This window comes from Panthera leo, chromosome B1, assembly GCF_018350215.1.
Source record: "Panthera leo isolate Ple1 chromosome B1, P.leo_Ple1_pat1.1, whole genome shotgun sequence".
In the NCBI taxonomy this organism is placed as follows: Eukaryota; Metazoa; Chordata; class Mammalia; order Carnivora; family Felidae; genus Panthera; species Panthera leo.
In genome coordinates this window covers 163,497,746-163,517,829 of record NC_056682.1, presented here as the reverse complement: position 1 = coordinate 163,517,829, position 20,084 = coordinate 163,497,746, and the positions used below count along the sequence as shown (strand labels likewise).

Here is a 20,084-nt window from a genome sequence, read left to right as displayed (position 1 = left end):
GCTCACATAGGTAGATCGTGGAAGTTCTCTAGGTCTTGACTGTAGGCTCTTAGTTTCTGTTTTTGATTAAGTTCCATGATGGAATTGTTTTTTGGTTTACTGAAATGAGATCAGGGACCCAGGAGCAGGTGCTGAGTGACCAAGTGGTCTGTCAGCAAAGGAAGAGATGTTAAAAAGGGACAGTGTGGCCTTGTTCGCCTCAGGGATGCAGTGTGGTGTCATTATGGAAACCTTATCGTGAGGGTCTTGGGCCGTCGTTAAAAAGGTCACATATATTTTTTACGGGCCCCTGCTTAAAATGGCATGGAAAGTGGGAGGACCACTTTTTCCTAGAGTGTTGTCAGTCTATCTGTCTTCTGAACGTATCTTCGGTGTCTCGTTACCAGGACATTCCACAGCTTAGGATTTTAGATATAACTTCTTAAAATCCTCTCCTTCTGCTTCACTTCTAACCCGCCTTGTGTTAGCCAGTTACATATGCAGAATTCTCAATTCTTAATTTTAGAATTAAGATTGGTCAATTTTACAGGTGGATTATAAGTTTAGTATAAATACAGTCAAAATCCCAAATAACAGTGTGATTACAGCTAAATCTAACTGTGTGCGTGGGAAAGATAATGGCAAAAAAAGAAACGTCGTTTTAAGAAGCAGAATGGTGGGTATTTAAAAGATATGGAAAAGCTTGTTGATTAACAGGCTATATTTTACTGTTTTTAGGATAAAATACTACTTTTGGCAGAGTCGTGCCTTTGCAAATCATATGGTTAAAAACTTGCTCTTTAAAAACACAGATGCACACTCTGTACACTGTATATGCTGTATATTAGCTAACTTGACGATAAGTTATCTTTAAAAAAACAAAAATAAAATTAATTTCACCTATTTCTTTTTACTTGTGAACATGGCTGCTAGAAAGCTTTAAATAACATATGTTGTCTACAGTATTATTTCTGTTGAATGGCATTGAGATAGAAAGCCTGAATGATATAAAGTCAATGTAATAGATAAAAGATAAATAACAATGGAAAATAAAAACATAGACGCAGGTGCATACAAGTAATATGACAATGGCATTGCACAGAATCTGGAAGAAAAGAGAAAAGCATGGAGAACTTAACATTACTCCTGCACAGTATACCTCAGTAAACATCCTTTGAGGGCTTGCTGGGATGACGCACTCCACCCATTTTCTTGTGCAGCAAACAGACAAACTGAGAAGCATCGTCTTCAGGATGAACGCTGGCAGAGAGAGGCATCAGTGGCCAGGTTTGGAGGGCGGATGAGGGGGAGTAAGCCGGGACCCACCCAGGTCTTGTGCACAGACAGGGGGAAGGCAGGTGGCTCTTGAGATTCTAGAATAGGTTACAGTGGGGGCGCCTGAGTGTCTCAGTTGGTTAAAAATCCGGGTCATGAATTGGGCTCAGGTCAAGATCCCAGGGTCATGAGATTGAACCCCGCATTGGGCTTTGTACTGGATATGGGACCTGCTTGAGATTCTCTCTCCCTCTCAACCCCTTCCCCACTCGCATGCGCACACTAGCACTCACTCTCAAAAGAAAAAAAAAAAAGAATTGGTTATGGGGAAAGAGCTTTTTTAAATCAGGAGGAATGGAAACCAAAGACAGGAATTTTAAAAGAATTGTAAAGTAACTTTTTCTTTCAAATCTGCAACTACCTCCCAGGGAGTCCTCTCAGTAGGTACCAAAAAAAGGCATCTGTTCCTAAAAATAAAACCTCTTAGCACAATAGGAATAGGTGAATATTTCCTTATGAGAATAATTATTCTTTGATCTCCTAGCCAAAATTCTTTCTTAGTAGTAGAATAATAAAAAAACAATGAAACATACACACATACATGCAGTGGAGTAAGGTAAGAAGAGTCCGCTAACAAAGGAGATGTATAGACATTCCCACAGGAAGGTTACAGGCGTACTCAGTGACAAAAGCCAGGTATAGGATTCATAGGGATAGCGTGAACCCCTCTGTGTAGATAAATTTAAAACTGATTTCATTGTATATTTGCACATACATAAATATAAGCACAAAGGTCTCAGGACACGTGTCTGACTGGTAAGGAAAGGGAGAAAACAGTTTTTTCTTTTTAGTCTATTTTGCTCTGACTTTGCCTATATGAGGATTTTGCTATGTGGACGCATTACTGTGTCATTCGTATAATATGTGCATGTGGGCACACATGGGTATATGCACTCTCAAAGCCAAAGCTAGCAGCCTATCAAATGATAACATGCAAAATGTATTTCCATTTTTGAGTGGAAAATGAGAAAAGCATGCTCACTCTTGGAATGCTTATTTGCCATTGTTTTGGAAATTATTAGCCAGTGTGATTAGACAAAAGGAAGAAAGAAGGGGCATAAATAATTGGAAAGGAGGATGGGGCACCTGGGTGGCTCAGTCAGTTGAGCATCCGACTCTTGATTTTAGCTTAGGTCATGATCCCGGGGTCGGGGGATCAAGCCCGGCTGTTGAGTGCGTGCACTCTCTCTCTCAAAGATAAAAAATAATAAAAATAAATAGCTAAAAATAAATAAATAATTGGGAAGGAGTAGGCAAAAATGATCATTTGTTGGAAATGAAATGATTAAATTCTACCTGGAAAGCCACAGAGAAATTTCATTGAAACTTAGAAACAGCAAATAAATATGTATATATTATATGCATGTAGAATTCTATGAACGAGTTATTTTGGGAAAGCTGCTTACAGGAATTTTTAATAAATCGTTGTCTCTGAGGAGTAAGGAGGGGTTGGAGGGGAAACTTGCTTTGTAAATTTTTTCACTTTCACTTTTAAATGAAATTTTGTATCATGTTTATGTGTTAATGTAGCAAAAAATAACTAGCTTAAAAATGAAGTAATCTTCTTTGAGTAACTTTTATTATCTTAATATTTAATATTTAAATATTATTTAGATATTTCAGTATTTAAACTTTTATTTGAATAATAGCTATTCCCTTAATAATCAAGATAAGACAATTAGGAATACTTGGACAAACATGTAAAATAAAAGGAGAAAATAGAAAACCCCAGAAAAAGGTAACAGATTGGAAAATATGAAACAAAACATTTTGTAACAAAACAGCACATTTGTGATTACAAGGGAAATAAAGCATGCAAAAAAAGTATTTGCTGTGGCCAGATTACAAGGAAAGGGCCTGAGTGTGACTTTAGGGGAGCCAAGGATTTGAAGCAGAGAAATGACATAAGACTTTTCAACAAGCCCTCTAGGTGATTTTAATATTTATCCTTTGTTGAGGACAACCACTTTATACATTTATTGTGGTTTATTATTACTATTTTAAGATTATATTTTTAAGTAATCTCTATACCCAACGTGGGGCTTGAATTTGCAACCCAGAGATCAAGAGTCGCCCGCTCCACTGACCGAGCCAGCCAGGCCCTCCTGTTTATTATTTTGTATTGAAATTACTCCTGGGGCACCTGGCTTGCTTGGTGGTGGGGCACGTGACTCTTGATCTTGGGGTTGTGAGTCCAGGCCCCATGTTGGATGTAGAGATTACTTTAAAAAAAATAATAAAATCTTTCTCAAATTCCATATATGAATGAAACCATATGATATCTGTCTTTCTCTAACTTATTTCGCTTAGCATAATACACTCTAGTTCCATCCACGTTGTTGCAAATGGCAAGATTTCATTCTTTTTCATCACTGAGTAGTATCCCATTGTGTGTGTGTGTGTGCGTGTGTGTGTGTGTGTGTGTGTGTGTATACGTATATATACGTGTATATACACATATATACATATATGGACATACACATACTACATCTTTATCCACTTATCAGTCAATGGACACTTGGGCTCTTTCCATAATTTGGCTATTGTTGATAGTGCTGCTGTAAACACTGAGGTGCATGTGCCCCTTTGAATCAGCATTTTTGTATCCTTTGGGTAAATTCCTAGTAGTGCAATTGCTAGGTCGTAGGGTAGTTCTGTTTCTAAGTTTTTGAAGAACTTTGAGGAACCTCCATGCCGTTTTCCAAAGTGGCTACCGCAGTTTGCATTCCCACCAACAGTGCTAAAGGGTTTCCCTTTCTCTGCATACAAAACTCAACAGATTAATATGCAGGAAGGGAAGGAAAAATGAGATAAAAACAGAGACGGAGGCAAACCGTAAGAGACTCTTAAATACAGAGAACAAACTGAGGGTTGCTGGCAAGGAGGTGGTAGGGGATATGTGAAATGGGTGATGGGCATTAAGGAGGGGACTGTTCAGGATGAGCACTGGGTGTCACATGTAAGAAGTGAATCGATGGGTTCTACTCCTGAAGCCAAGACTGCACTGACTGTTAACGAACTTGAATTAAAAAAAAAAAAAAAAATCTTTAAAAAAATAAAAAAAGAAATTACTCTCTACTCGATCTTCCTGGAGGGCAGGGACCATGTTTTCTTCATCTTTAGCAGTTACGACAGTGTATAGCTTCAGTAAATGTTACCTGAGTGAAACTGAGATATATTGAGGAGTGGACGCTGCAGGACCACTGGATCTAGAGGCCGTGGAAAGGTTGTAGAGTGGTCCCTGTATTCTGGTATTCATTCATTTATTTATTCAGTACATTTTATAAAAGCAGCTGCTCCTTGCCAGGTGGTATGCTGAGGTTACACAAGAACTACAATAGCTCTTACTTTTGAGGAACTTAGAGGGAAAGGCAGATGAGCTGGGACTTAACACAGATGTGCTAAGTGTGAGAGAACCACTCCTAGCATTGCTGGGGTCACAGAGGACCGCCCCTCCCAGCCTCTGCAGGTGGGAGTCAGGAAGAGCGGGAGGGCTCCCGTCTGCTTTCCCCTTAAAGACTGAATGAGTTGGCCAGATAACATGGGGAAGGGAGAGGAAGATGGGCCGAGGCCAGAACAGTCTGGTATTGGGTGTGTGGCAGGACCTGTGTGCAGAGCAAACCATAGGTAAGTATTTCTGGGTCTCAGTTTTTATTCATTTAATAATATTTATTGATTCATTTATTTTCAAGAAACTTGATTTAAAGGTGGAAAGATAGGAGGCTGAAGAGGAAAGGAGGCACTAGATCATTGAGAACCTTATTTGGTAAGGTTGAGACTTTGGACTTTATCTTCAGGTGGTGGGAGCCATTGAAGGATTTTAAGCCAGCGTGGGATTTGTGTTTGGGATGGCTCCTTTAGGCAGCTGTGTCGAGGAGGGGCTGGAGGGTACAGGGCTATGGAATTAGGGAGATCCTGGGGAGACCGCTGTGGTCATCTGAGTGAGAGAATAAAGCCTGAGCAGGTCAGCACGGGATAGGTACAATTAGGTGTTTGGCAGGAAAAACGGGCAGTACACTCGGTAATTGACTGGATGTGGAGAGTGTAAGAGAAGGGAAGAGTCCAGAGTGACTCCCAGGTTTCTGTTTCTGCTGGTGCCACCAGTGGGACAGAGTACAGGAGGATAAGCAGGCTTGGCATGGACAGATGATCCTTCTCCGTGAGGTGATGGCTGAAAATGTGAAATGCAGGAAGAGGCTTGGGACAGAAGCTGAGTTTAGCTGTGGCAGTGAAACAGCAGGTGAGGTAGCCGGGCAGTAATGTGGTAGTCCAAAACTACAGGGGGAAAGTGTGGGCCTGGAAACTCGAGCATGGTTGAAGCTTGGGCGAAGGTATAGAATGGACCAGATGAGGGTTAAAGATGGAACCCTGCACATGAAATCTAACAAGCTGGGAGAAGCGAAGGAACACATTAAGAAGCCAGAGGAGGAGAGAAGTAGGAGGGAAACCGGAGGGAGGGTACTTCTGCGAGCCGTGGGAGGAGGCAGATTTTGCAAAGAATTGCTTCAGAGTTTCAGATACCACAGAAAGGTCAGATAAAATAAAGATCCGACTGTCGATTAGATTTGGCAGGTAAGGTGTTACTGGTGACTTTGGCAAGAAGTTTCAGGAGAGAGAGAGAGGAACAGAAACCAAATCGCAGTGGTTAAAGAAGGAACAGGAGGTCAAGTGGAGATGGACCATGCAGGCGGTTCTTTCGGGAAGAAGCAGAGCTGAGGCCTGAGGAGGAAGAGGCTTTTTGGCCTTACCAGGAACAAAAAGACTACTGGCTTTTCTTCTATGTAAAAGAAACGATTATGTTATTTCCCAGTTAATTTTATAAAGAACATTATGTGGTTCTCTGCTGTGTTTCCAAAAATTATTACCAAAATCAGGCAGAGCTGTACGCTACTTTAAAGAAGCAAAGTGGCCTTATCTTCAGACACAAATTATGTGTAGCCTCTGTCCGTAGGTCGAAAGGCATGGCAATACATTGACAGATGATTGTGCAGAGCCGAATCCTTTAAAGAAGTAACTGAAATTCCCGAATATTTTTCACTTTACACTTGGTGATTTCTTTTTTTCAGAAAGGAGTTCTGGCCTGTAGGTATTATTTGATTTTCGTTTATTTTAATAATAAATATTTCAACAGTGTAATATCACTGTAGTAATAATCATGTACGTGGTCAGATTTAATTTATGTAAGATTGCATTTCATCGCAGGTACTGATGATATTGTAGGTCCTGAAGGCATGGAGAAATTTTGCGAAGACATTGGTGTTGAACCAGAAAATGTAAGTCTAGCCTATTAAGTTGGGCAAATCGGTTGATTATTTTTCTTGTCTTTTGTCCCTTGACAAATAAAGCAACAGTAAAGAAGGAATGGTGTGTTAGTTTTGTGAGACAATCTAAGAAACAAGTTCCAATTCTAATTGGATTTCTAAGCAAAATTTTTTTGTTTTAATTGGCATGGTGTAACTAGTCAGTCATGTTTTCCTCTTGTTTGTTTCTTGTATCTAAAAGGTACGATAGTAAAGTAATTAAACTAGATGTTTAGAAAGTGTTATGGGCATGTGTACCTCCTGTGAGAGATGAGCTGGGGGGCCGAGTTATAGTCTATTCTGTACCTTTGTCCCCCTCCCTAGTTGTTCCGCATATTGTAGAGTTTGTCCAGATTTTTGAGTAATTAATTATTCATAGGGGTTTGGAGTAAGTTGTAATTATCAAGAATCTTTCATAGCTCTTTCACTTCCGATTAAATTTAACTCAGGGATTGGTTTTTAGTATAAAGGCCTTAAGTATTTCCTTTAAAAATTTTTTTTGAGAAGTTATTTTATATGCTTAATTATTTTTCCCAACTCTTATTGTCATGTTATTGTTGAATATTTTTTTCCTGTTCCTACATCATCTCTCTTACACTAAAATGAAAAGTTATGCTCATACAGGTGCCCTGGTTCATTAACTATGCAGTTTAATATTGCATTAGCCTCCAATTTAACAAATATGTCTAAGGTCCTAAATGAGTTTATGATGGGGAAGAGATCACAAGAGATCATCCCCCTCATATAGACTCTTCTTGGAAGATAGGTGCTGCCTATGCACATATGTCATGCTCTTAAAACTAGAAATTAAGACTTCACACTTTTGGGGCGCCTGGGTGGCTCAGTCGGTTGAGCGTCCGACTCTTGGTTTCAGCTCAGGTCATGATCTCACGGTTTGTGAGCTTGAGCCCCGCATCGGGCTCCGTGCTGGCAGAGAGGAACTTGCGTGGGATTCTCTCTTTCCCCCTCTCTCTGCCTCTCCCCCAGTCGCTCTCTCTGTCTCTCTCTCAAAAATAAATAAACTTTAAAAAATTAAAAAAAAAAAAACAACTCTAAAGACTTAACACTTTATTCTTAAAACTTTTCTTACCCTTGACATTTGTATGCCTCTGTCCTCTCCCAACTCCCTCCAACACCTTACATTTTCTAAAGAGCCTTTTGCTCATTACGTGGATTTTTGTCTTGTAGTTTTTTATTTTTTTAAAAATTTTTTTTTTTCAACGTTTTTTATTTTATTTTTGGGACAGAGAGAGACAGAGCATGAATGGGGGAGGGGCAGAGAGAGAGGGAGACACAGAATCGGAAACAGGCTCCAGGCTCCGAGCCATCAGCCCAGAGCCTGACGCGGGGCTCGAACTCACGGACCGCGAGATCGTGACCTGGCTGAAGTCGGACGCTTAACCGACTGCGCCACCCAGGCGCCCCTGTAGTTTTTTATTTAAAAAAAAAAAAAAAAAAAAATTTTTTTTTAACGTTTTTATTTATTTTTGAGACAGAGACAGAGCATGAATGGGGGAGGGGCAGAGAGAGAGGGAGACACAGAATCGGAAACAGGCTCCAGGCTCTGAGCCATCAGCCCAGAGCCCGACGCGGGGCTCAAACTCACAGACTGTGAGATCATGACCTGAGCCGAAGTCGGACGCTTAACCGACTGAGCCACCCAGGCGCCCCTGTAGTTTTTTATTTTAATGTGATCTAGTTCAGTATCTTAATGAACTATTCATTTTGTTAGAAAGGTTTGGGGAGAACTGCCAGTAGTATTTTGTCTGATCTTGCCCATAGACTAGTCATAAGCATAGAAAAGAACACTTCAGGGGCACTTGGTGGCTCAGTTGGTTGGACGTCCGACTTTGGCTCAGGTCATGATCTTGTGGTTTGTGGGTTTGAGCCCCTTGGCAGGTTCTGTGCTGAAAGCTCAGAGCCTGTAGCCTGCTTCAGATTCTGTGCCTCCCTCTCTCTCTGCTCCTCCCCTGCTCGTGCTCTGTCTCTCTGTCTCTGTCTCTGTCTCTCTCAAAAATAAACATTTTTTAAAAAAGATTAAAAAAAACCAAAACACTGGCTTATGAAAGAAGTTTCCTGATGACAGCTGGGCCAACGTTGGCAGAGTGTTTTCTGGACTGAATAATAAGAAGGGCAAGAGTGAGTTGGACCTGAGAGCAGACCCAAAGGCTCTCTCCCTCTGTCTCTTAAATTTTTATTTAGTTTTGGGAGAGCGCAAGCCAGGGAGGGACACAGGACGGGGACGGGATCCGAAGCGAACTTTGCACTGACAGGCTGACAGCAGCAAGCCTGATGTGGGACTCGAACTCACGAACCACAAGATCATGACCTGAGCCAAAGTTGGATGCTCGACCAACTGAGCTACCAAGGTGCTCCAGACCCAAAGGTTCTGCCCAGGGGACTGTCATCAGCATATGATCAGAGGTGGGCAACAGGGCCAGAAAGGGAGGAGATTGGGAGGCCAGGGTCAGGCTGCAGGTGTGAGAGGCACTGTGTGAACATTTATTCTCAGAGGCCCGGAGGCCTGTCAGGTGGGAGGGAGGGCTGGTGTTGATTCTAACTGAAGAAAGGCACAGTTCTTCAAATAGCAGTACTCCGTAACAGAGAGCTGCTGTTATTATCCTTTTGGGGGGCAATGGTGTCCCTTAGTTCTCCTCTTAGGAATAGAACTAGACTTAACATGTTGAATCACATTGAAGACTAGGAAACTGAATTCAGAAGATTATTCTCAAGTATTTATTACTGTACTTCAGTTCTAAGCTGCCATTAATAGAAGTTGTATATCATCACTAAGAAAGAAAAAATGTTGCTAAATAAACTCTGATATGCATCCATTTGGAATGCATCCCAATTTCAGAAATGTTAACATTTGAAAAATAAGAAGTAAAATTGTTTTTAAAGCCTTGTCCTCATTGTTGAGTTAGCACTTTCAAATACTTTAAAGTACTTAAAACCTTTACCTTGCCTGATATTTATAGCCTAGGAAATTTAAGCAGGTTTGTAAAATTCAAATCTACTGTCATTTACTACGGCCACAGCAAAACCTTTTGTTTGCCTAATTAGCTTCCTTATTAGCTACCATAAGAAAAGTCCATTTTGTGTAAAGAAATACTCATCGTGAATATCTACTTTGACTTTTTAGCCACATTTCATGCATACTTGTGTGTGTTTCTGTGCCCTAACCATTTTTTTTTAAATTTAACAAGTGTTTATGTGGAACTTTAAATCTTTCTTACTGAGCATTTAGTATATATATTGTTTGAGAACATAGGAAGTTTGAGTTCTAGAATGTGGGTTAGGGGCGCCTGGGTGGCTCAGGCGTTGAGCATATGACTCTTGATTTTGGCTCAGGTCATGCTCCACATCCGGCTCAGTGCTGACCATTCAGAGGCCGCTTGGGATTCTGTCTCTCTCTCTGCCCCTTCCATGCGCACACGTGCTCTCTCTCTCTCTCTCAAAATAGTTTTTTTAAAACTGAAAATGGGGGTTATTTCACCTAGGTAAATTGTTATGTGGGAGTCAGAATTCCAAGAAAAGCTGAGGGATGAGGGGAAATCCACTAATGTGTAAATATTTGGAAGAACATGTGTGCTCTTTTGGGGAAGTTTGGGTCTCTTAAGTTAAAAAATTTTTAACGTAGGGGCGCCTGGGTGGCTCAGTCATTTGAGCTTCCAACTTCGGCTCAGGTAATGATCTCGTGGTTTGTGGGTTTGAGCCCCGTGTCGGGTTCCATGCCGACAGCTCAGAGCCTGGAGCGTGCTTCAGATTCTGTGTCTTGTCTCCCTCTCTCTCTGTCCCTCCGCTGTTCATGCTCTGTCTCTCTCTGTCTCAAAAATAAATAAACATTAAAAAAAAAACTAAAAAAAAATTTTTTTTAACCTATTAAACAATGCTGTTTTGTGATGGTGTGCATATGTAGAAACATTGGTTTACTAATCAGTGCTAGTAATCTACCTAGTAATCTAGATTGTTTAATCTAAAAAACCTAGTGACTTTAAAAATTGATATGTACTGATTTAATTGAGATTTGATGAAAGGGCTTAGAGATTCAGTGGGTTCTCACTGCTAATCACTTCTAACGTGGAAAACCATAGAGTCAGCATCAAGAGAAAGCTTTTCATTAATCTTGCAGTTATAAATTAGACAAAGCTGGACATTTTTAGTCCACAAGCTAGCTTGCTGGCAAACGCAAGGACCGACTTTCTGAACCTCCTAAATAGTATTGTTCTGCAGTACTTAATTTGTGTAGTGGCTTTCAGAGGCCAATTAAATCATCTGGAGTGATTTCTAATTGACTGCTTGCCTTACTTTTTTCATGTTACATCATCCCGATTCCTTTTACCACCATCGCCATCTGACCCAGTGGGGCACGTGGGTGATAGATTAATGGTTGGGTTGGTTCTTCCAGCCGTCGAAATGAGGCCTTCAGGTCCTGTGTGAAGAAATCACATTAGCTGCCAAATGTGGAATATGCTAGTCCCTGGCCAATTTTCACAGATCTATTTTCTTACCATTGATTTTTTGTTTGTTTGTTTGTTTGTTTTGTTACAACAAATGGAGATGTAGCCATTTAGCAGTGAATATGTGATCCCCAGGTCAGGACTTGGATGTCCGTTAGGTGTGGACGATGTCCTGAGGTACGCAGTCCCACAGAGTGGCAGGATGGTCCTCGGAAATCCCTGTCCCTCTTCTTTACCCTCTTCTTGGATGGATGGCCTCAGCTCTTTCCCTCTGCAGAGCCCTGGATAGTTGGAAGCTAGATGCACTTTTGAAATGTAATTTTGTCTTTACTCCTTCAGGTATTTATTAAACTCACTGGCAGTATCTCTGTGTCATCTTTTCTCTAAAGCAGCTAAGTGACAAGCAGTGCCATAAACTAGAGTTGTTACAGTTCCTGATGCCTACAGAGTTTCAGAAGATTCACTAAAAGCAAGAGTGGCGCCCCGCTGAGAAGTGATTGGGCCCTGTCACTCATCCTGTGCTCATTCCAGGCACAGCGCTATTTAAGTGGGATGTTGGGCCACTTCACAATAATTTTCTTCAGTGTGTATAGTTCAACTCACAAACACTAATGTATTTGTGGTACAGCTGCATTATTGTATATGACTCACCACTTCCCTTTTTATTTTTCAGCCCTCTGATCTACAGCTTGCTCTTTTCACTAAATCTTGGAGATCGTTCCCTATTTGTACCGATAACTCTACTTCATTTGTCTTAATGGCAGCATAGTATTCCTTCGTATAGAAAGTATTCAGCAAGGAAGTATATACTTAGTCCCTGATTAATGTTTGGTTGTTCTCAGTCTTTTGCTGCTATAAATAATTCTGCAGAAAATATTGTTGAATATATATCTTTGTGTTCGTGCACAGGTATAAGTTATATAACTTTCCTTAAGTGGAATTGCTGAGTCAAACACTGGTTTTAATTTTGATAAATATTGCAGAATTGCCCTGTGGAGAGGTTAATGGCATTACATTTCCACCATTCTGCATCATAAGAGTTCATGTCTCCCCAAGCCCTTGTCAGCAGATGAATTACCAAACTTTTGGATGTTTCCCAGCCTAGAACTCATTTTTGAAGTTACCCTGTTGATATTTCAGTGACTAAACTGTGGCGAACAGGAGCATTTGGAGAGTTGTTAATATGATTAATTACTGAGATCTGTCGTTGTGATTTGATTGGTCTGTTTTTTTGTTTGTTTTTATACAGGTAGTTATGCTTGTCCTAGCTTGGAAATTGGATGCACAAAACATGGGTTATTTTACTCTGCAGGAATGGTTAAAAGGAATGACTTCTCTACAGTAAGTCCCGCGGCTGCCCTGGTCGGGAGGCGGGGTGGCGTCCTTGCACTCCCCAGCTGGCTGCCTCCTCCCTGGCGGGTCAGGAGCCTGGGTTGGGTGACTGCAGGAAAGCCGGGTGATCTGGCAAACTTCACCTGTGGCTATAGGTGTAAAGGCCAAATCCCATTTTCATGATGAAGAGAAGACATTATGCATGAAGTTTTGTAATTATAATCTTTATGTAATGTGTATTGTTTATTTTAGTATTCTTCTAGAGCAGAGCTGCCCAATAGAAAATAGACCAGCCTGTCCTCTTCTCACAGATGTGAGCCACATATGTAATTTTAAATTTTCTAGCAGTCCCATTAAAAAAAAGTTAAAAGAAACAGGTAAAATTAATTTTAATATATTTTATTCAACTCCAGATATCCAAAATATTATTTATTATTCAGACATGTAATCAATATTTTCAAAATTTATGAGCTGTTGTACATTCTTTTTTTCATATTAAGTCTTCAAAATCTGGTACATATTTTACATTTATGATCCCTCTCAATTTGCATTAACTGTATTTCAAGTGCTTGATGGCCATGTGTGTCTAGTGACTGTCATGTTAGCACAGGCTTAGAGCTTAAAAGGCAAAGGCCTATCAGCATCTGGTTTACAGTTAGGGAGAAAAAGTTGACTGAAGTTTAACTTATAAATGAAAATATGTATTTTATATATTCTGATTTTACCTTTGGGCAAAATTGGAACTTCATTACTCCAGTGGTTGAAAAATAATAATAAAGAGTCTATTTGTGTTACCCAGAATGAGAAAAAAAACGGTGGTTTTATGTGTTCATTGTGTGTGTGTGTGTGTGTGTGTACGCACACAAAGTTTCATTCAAGTAAACAGTTGTTACTCTGTATTCTGAATTGAAGGATACAGTTGAGATGGGTAAGTAAATATTTCAGTGGTACCTGAAGATGAAGAGCAGATTATTAACATAGTAACTTTGATCTACGGAATGACTCTTTTTTTTTTTTTTTTTTTTTTTACTTTTACTAGGAATAATAGACTTTGACATTTACTGGATTGAAATTGGAGTGGAAATGGTTTTATGGTTTCATTCAAATAATTTTGGAATTTGCCAAAATTGTTATCCATTTGTTATTGATAACAATGCTTTATTTTCACCAATCTTGAGTAGTTCATAAGTCATTTTGCTGCTTTTCCATTTGAGCCTCATGGCTGCCTTCCTTGTGAGGAAGACAAATCAGGCTTTATCCTGCACATTTTACAAATGAGGAAACTGAGGCTTAGAAGGGATACATGGGATACATGATGTGTTAAAGTAAGTGGCAGAAATGGGAAGAAAACCTAAGACTTCTGATTCTTTTTTTTTTTTTTTTTTAATGTTTATTTTGAGAGAGAGCACAAGTGAGCAGGGGAGTAGTAGAGAGAGAGCACAAGCAAGCAGGGGAGTAGTAGAGAGAGAGGGAGAGAGAGAATCCCAAGCAGGCTCCACACTCAGCACAGAGCCCGACGTGGGGTTTGATCGTAACCGGAGATCATGACCTGAGCCAAATCAAGAGTTGGATGCTTAACTGACTGAACCACCCAGGTGCCCCAAGACTTCTGATTCTTAAGTCACATTCTTCCTTTAACAACTGTTGTCTGATGGCAAATGAGTTTTAGTTAAAGCCATACACTTTCCTGTCATCATGCTCTAGAATTTTAGGGTTAAGTCCTCTGAAATCTCTTTAAAAATTACGTTTGTCATGTTGGGAACATCTCCTTAAAAATTTTAAGTCTACTAACTTTCACTGTTTCCCCCCTGCCTTTCTTTACTGCCTTCTGAATACAGCACGTAATGGCTGCACTTTTTAAAGGGGGGCCCGTGTAATGATGAATGCATGGCCATATCAAGATTTTATTTCAAGCCTTCAGAGGAGGCACCATTAGTATGTTTCAGGCACATTTTCATTTGTCTTAAGAGGCTATAATATCCATTTTTAAGTAATTCTAGATTATTTTTTACATTTGCCTTTACAAAAGAATGTTATACACTGCCGGGTCTTTCCCTTGCGTTTTGAGGGCCACACCACCTGGGAAGTATGCAGTTTCCTGGGAGGTCTATGTAAGTTCAGGGAGGGCAGAGGGGAATTGCAGGGACCCCACCTCGTAGGTTCTTTGTTGGGAACCCTGCTTGCCACTCCGTGTGACACACACGCGGGCAGTTGGGTTCCTCTAGGGTACTGCCACTTGGTCCTTGTAGTTCAAGATGAGGTGACAAGCTGGGTCCACTCTAAGGGCAGGGAGGAGCCTGCTTTCTTCTTGTGCGATATGAAACTCGGAGACTGGTTTCCTCATCAATGAGGAAGAGATCATTACTCAAAACAACCTTTAAGGTTCTCTATAGTTCAGAATAGTCGAATTGCAAGTTTTAAGAACCTCCACTCCCCCTCCCTTAACCTCCCTAGATTCGTTTGTTCAGCAAGTGTTTGGATGGCAGCGATGTGCCACCTGCAGTATTCTACATCCTGGGGAAATAAAACTCACGAGCAAGACAGTCCTTTTGGGGCAGGGGCTCAGAAGCAAAGTTCAGCCAACAGATCCAAAAATAGTAAGGCCACTTCTCTTTATGCTTCTCGAATTGATTACATAAGTACTGTATTTGTAAGGTGTCCACACCCGGTAAATAAGAATACTCAGAGACGAATATGCTCTAGAGATACAAAGTAGTCTGTCTACTGAATTGCCTGTTTTGTCTTCTAGTTTGGGTTTTTGTCTTTTTTGCCCTTTTTTTGGTTTCATTAAACCTGTCCAGTGAAGTGTTTTGAGCTCAATCTGGAATTAAAGTGTATGTGACAATCCCTGTATTTATAATAGAATATTTGATTAAGATGCTAAGTTTGAAGAAAATGGTTACTGGACAGAGGGAGTGGAGACTATGCTCTGCTGCTCCCTGGGTGGCTCTGGCAGCACGTCTAGAACCAGGAAAGGGAAGCGATGCTCTGTGACTCCCACCTGGGCTCTCAGAACTCCATCTCCTGGACACTGGGGAGGGGAGCGAGCTGTGTGCAAGCCCCACCAGGGCCAGTGTTTTGGAAGTGCTGGAAGGAGTGACGGAGGGCATCTGGCGGGGGTGGGGGGGCGGTACGTTCATTCCACTCATTCCACGTTCTGTAGCTCATTCTCAGTCAGGAGAAGGCACAACTCATTTCAGTGGACTGTTTGTTTTATCGCCTTGCTCCAACACGTGGGTTTAAGGTTACTTCTAATGAATCAAACTTATAAAGCTGTTTAAGCTAAACGAAAGTGTGTTAGACTTGTAGCTTACTTTGCATAGACGTGAGGATTGGCTGGAAAAATACCTTTGGCTAAGTGAAGGGGTGAAGGCCTTTCCCCAGGGAATGGAGAACTCCTTTTGGTTCTAACCTTTGGTGCTTACCGTCCCGATTTCTGGTGCTTCTGAATCTGTAACAGGAGCAGAAGTCACGGAAGAAACGATGCCACAGTGTGGCCACGTTTTGTTTTGGAAAACAGTGCTCTTGAGTGGTGTGGCACTATGTCAGTCAGAAACTAACAGGAGTTTTCTTACGTGTGATACACCGGAAAGCGGGGGTGGGGAGGGGGGAGGGGGCAGGGGGGAGGCTGAAGATGTGGCTGCTTCCTGAAGTCCCGGGCTGGTTTGCTTCAACTTCCCGACAAGCCAGTTTCTTCACTTGATCTTGTTGAGTGGCCACTAGATGGCAACCTGTAGTTCGGACCGGGTGACTCAGAGGCGTGTTCCCTGCTGGGGGTCACTCCAGAGGCTCTGTGGGTCAGGGCCCTCCTCCCCCTTTTTTTTTTTAAACGTTTATGTATTATTGAGAGACACAGCATGAGCATTGGATGGGCAGAGAGAGGAGGAGACACAGAATACGAAGCAGGCTCTGAGCCATCAGCACAGAGCCTGATGCAGGGCTCTAATTCACAAACCGCAAGATCATGACCTGAGTCGAAGTGGGACGATTAACCGACTGAGCCACTCAGGCGCCCAGGGGCAGGGCCCCTTTTAAAGCAGATTAAACTCTTTATTGATGGTAATAGCTCTGACATGTGTAACTGTCTTTATTACATACGTGAAGTGAAAATTTTACTTTGATATTTTGTGCTTTATACTCCAGACAGGATCTCTGAGCGTCTTAAGACAAATGAAAACGTCTTTCAGGGGACATCTTTTGCCAGGGTGGCAGCTAGACTCCCAGGCATGCTAACGAACTTCCATTTTGCCTTGCGGTTCTACCCAAAGACTCATGGCTACTTTATTTTCTTTTAGCTATGTAGCAGATGTCTAAATGAGTGCTCTCTGCCCTTGAATCTGTTGAAACAGACATCTGTTCTTCTTCCTCTCATTGGACAGGACTAAACTAAACCCCCTGCCAAAATCTGGCCAATTTCCTGTGGCTTTGGTCCTTAACCTTCCTTTTCCAGTGAAGAGGAGAGACCTCGGCCTTAAATGTTTCGGGGTTAGCTGCTTTCTCTCCTCTTTGACCCTCTGCCATATTGTTAATAAAGTATCATTAGTTATTTATGTATACAGTAAAAAATCAAACCATACAGAAGAGTCCCCAGTGCGGAGAAGGCTCTGCTCCCTTCCTGCTTCCTAGACTCCAACTTCCTGCTTTCTCGTGTGCCCTGTTAGCTTCTACCAGCCCTCTTTTGGGGGTTGGCGCTAGATCTCTAACTAGGCTATCGGCATCTCTCTTTTTTTTCTTCCGCAGCCTTTCTCCACAGAGATTCAGAGTGAATTTTTCAAGATGCAAGCCTGATTGTGGTCTCTCCCATGGTTGGAGGTGGCTTCCAGTGTTTCTAGGATTCAATTTAAAAAACAAAAAACAGTATGGACCACAAAACCCTTTATGGCCTGGCCTCACCTCCCTTTCAGCCTTATCCTGGAACCACTTCCCCTCTTACTCTCTTCCGTTTGGTCACAGTGGGTTTCTTTAGTCTTTGAGCTTGGCATGCTCCCTTCTGCCACTGGGCCTTTGCGCATGCTGTTCCTTTTATCTGGAAAACCCTCTGCTCCAGAAATATCCTGTTTCTGCTCGTGGCCATTAGCTAACATTTCAGTCCCTTAAAGAAGCCTTTTCTGACTTCTTAAAACAGTTTTTTTTTTTTTGACATTTATTCATTTTTGAGAAACAGAGCGCAAGCGGGGGAGGGGCAGAGAGAGAGGGAGACACAGCAGAATCACAAGCAGGCTCCAAGCTCTGAGCTGTCAGCACAGAGCCCGACGCGGGGCTCGAACTCACGAACTGGGAGATCATGACCTGAGCCGCAGTCAGATGCCCAACCGACTGAGCCACCCAGCCGCCCCTGCCTTTTCTGACTTCTAAAACAGTCTAATTATTATCTTTTTCAGTTTTCAAACATCCAGAAGAAATACAGCACATTCTAAATTGTTGTAGATTCATAGAAGTGAAACATTTACTCTAATTTTTGACTTTTAGGTATTTTATTATCTCAGTAGATTATGGGGACTATTTTGTAGTTAGCTACAAAAAGAAACCTTTACAAATTTATTGCTAAAGATAGATCAGTGTGCTGATCTGTGATGTGAACGTATGAACAGTATTTTAGTTTATAAAGTATATAAACTGTTTACGTTGATAATACTTTTACTGTGTATTACTTATGCTTAGTGGTAGGTGAAAGCCCTACAGGGAACACAAGAAAGCACGTCCAGCATTGAAAAGCTTTGATTTTGCTGATGGAAATGGTGACTCTTGGTTCTCATTTTTAAGGGCTAGATACGAGGAACAGAAAATTAGTTTGTAAAATTAGCCAATCAGTCTGCTTCCTTAGGAAAAATAAACAGTGTGTCCCTTATCTGTAAAAACAGGTTTTCATCACCAAAGCTCCCTGGAGATATAGCTGATTTCAAGTCTAGGGTAGAGAAAGTACAAGGTGAGCTGGAATATCTTGTACCATAAGCAAGGACGTGCTCAAAGACTGATGGCACATGTCAGAAGGACACTGGCACCAGCTTGAATGGGCCACTGCCCAAATGAGGACGATTTGTGCACCAAAAAGAATAAAGGCGGTAAAAGATTATAACACTGAATCAAAAGCAAAAATCCTTAAGTCCAGAAAACGCGAAAGGTGGTGCGTAGAACTCTTCTTTATAGAATAACTTAAGCCGGTGAGGGTGGTAGAGTCCGAAAAATCACCGTTTTGCATCTTCAAATGCAAAGCCAATTCAGGTGGTATCACCAGTGGAGGCTAAAACCACCGGATGGAAGGTTGTTCGGGAACAAGATTCACAGTCTCAAGATATCATCCCACAGATTACATACTGTTTCAGAGGAGGGAAAATACCTGTTCATGGAGAATCTGGGGGATGTTACCTTAACTGAATGAGTCCATTTACCGTGGCTCCTAATGGGACAGACTGACGTTACAAGTCCTCTCATGGGGTGCACTGAGAAGGGCCTCACAAGCAGTGTTGTCAGAACCATTTAGCTTAAGTATAATCAGAGGGAAATTATCTGACAAACGGAGATTCTACAAAACAACCGTTCTCAAAAATGGCATTGTCAAGAAAGAAGAGAGGTGACACCCTTCTGGAGACTAAGGAGATATGACCACTAAAAGCAATGCGTGAGCCTTGATTGGATCCTGGATCAAGAAAAAGCATCTGTGAAGAAAATTGAGGGAACACTGGGGAACTTTGTATATGGGTTGTGTATTAGCTAAGAAAGTTTACACTGGTAGAATATTAGGAGTGATGATGGTATTTAAGTGTTTAGGAGTGAAGTGGCATCATGTTAGTAAGTTACTTTCAAGTGGTACGGAAAAAAGTGCACACGAGAGCACAAATGTGACAATGTGTGTTATGAACTGAGGGGATGGGTATATGGGTGCTTGTTCATTATTCTTTCCGTTTTTCTGTACATTTGAAATTTTTAAAAATCAAAAACGTAGGGAAATGGGTCATCCTGAATGTGTTGCAACTCCAGGGTTTTATTGTCTTTTGGTATTCTGTTTCATGTTACTGCCCCAGTTAAGAAAAAAAACTCAGGTTATAATTTGCCTTTATTCTGTTTTTCTAGATGTGATACAACAGAAAAGCTCAGAAATACTTTGGATTACTTAAGATCATTATTAAATGATTCTACAAACTTTAAACTTATTTACAGATATGCATTTGACTTTGCACGGGTGAGTTCTCTGGAGCCTATCCAGATGTTTCCCTCTCCTCCCGCCCTCCCCCCCCCCTTTTTTTTTTAATTGCCTTTTGAGGTTTGTTTTTACATGCTGCAAGCAAAGAAGGTTGAGTAAGTTACTCCCAGGGTGCTAGTTAGGATTTCTTTCTACATGTACGCTTTCTACACTAACCCTGATTCTGGGCAAAAATGTAGTTTGTTAGCAAAAAGCTATGGTGCCAGACCTTGAATAGCTCTTGCTATTGGCTTAGAAGTAATTTATAAACTGGCATGTAATAGACACTTTTCTAAATGTCTTTTAGATAGGCTTAGAAGAGCTTTTCATTCTCCTGAAACAACAAACCTTCACCCATTGAGTTACTGGACTAAACTGCAGATCTGATTCTGTTTCACTTCCTGTATTGTATTTGGAAATCGTTTGAATTTCTGACCTAAGCTAATTGCAATGAACATTATTCAACCCTAATTTCCAGGCGTCATTTTGAAAAGTGAG

At 41.1% G+C, this 20,084-nt stretch overlaps 1 protein-coding gene across 10 annotated transcripts in view; it reads left to right on the top strand.

Annotated features, from left to right (window-relative positions):
• DCUN1D4 (defective in cullin neddylation 1 domain containing 4) overlaps positions 1-20,084 on the top strand; it is an 86,189-nt gene that overhangs the window by 48,251 nt on the left and 17,854 nt on the right. For 9 of the 10 annotated variants that reach the window (XM_042936413.1, XM_042936411.1, XM_042936409.1 and 6 more), the window contains 3 exons: positions 6,517-6,587; positions 12,324-12,415; positions 19,478-19,586. In XM_042936413.1, the coding sequence (XP_042792347.1) occupies positions 6,517-6,587; positions 12,324-12,415; positions 19,478-19,586 (272 nt within the window). Of the gene's footprint in view, positions 1-6,516; positions 6,588-12,323; positions 12,416-14,860; positions 16,015-19,477; positions 19,587-20,084 lie in introns of those variants that run through there. The other variant, XM_042936412.1, reaches the window with a different exon arrangement.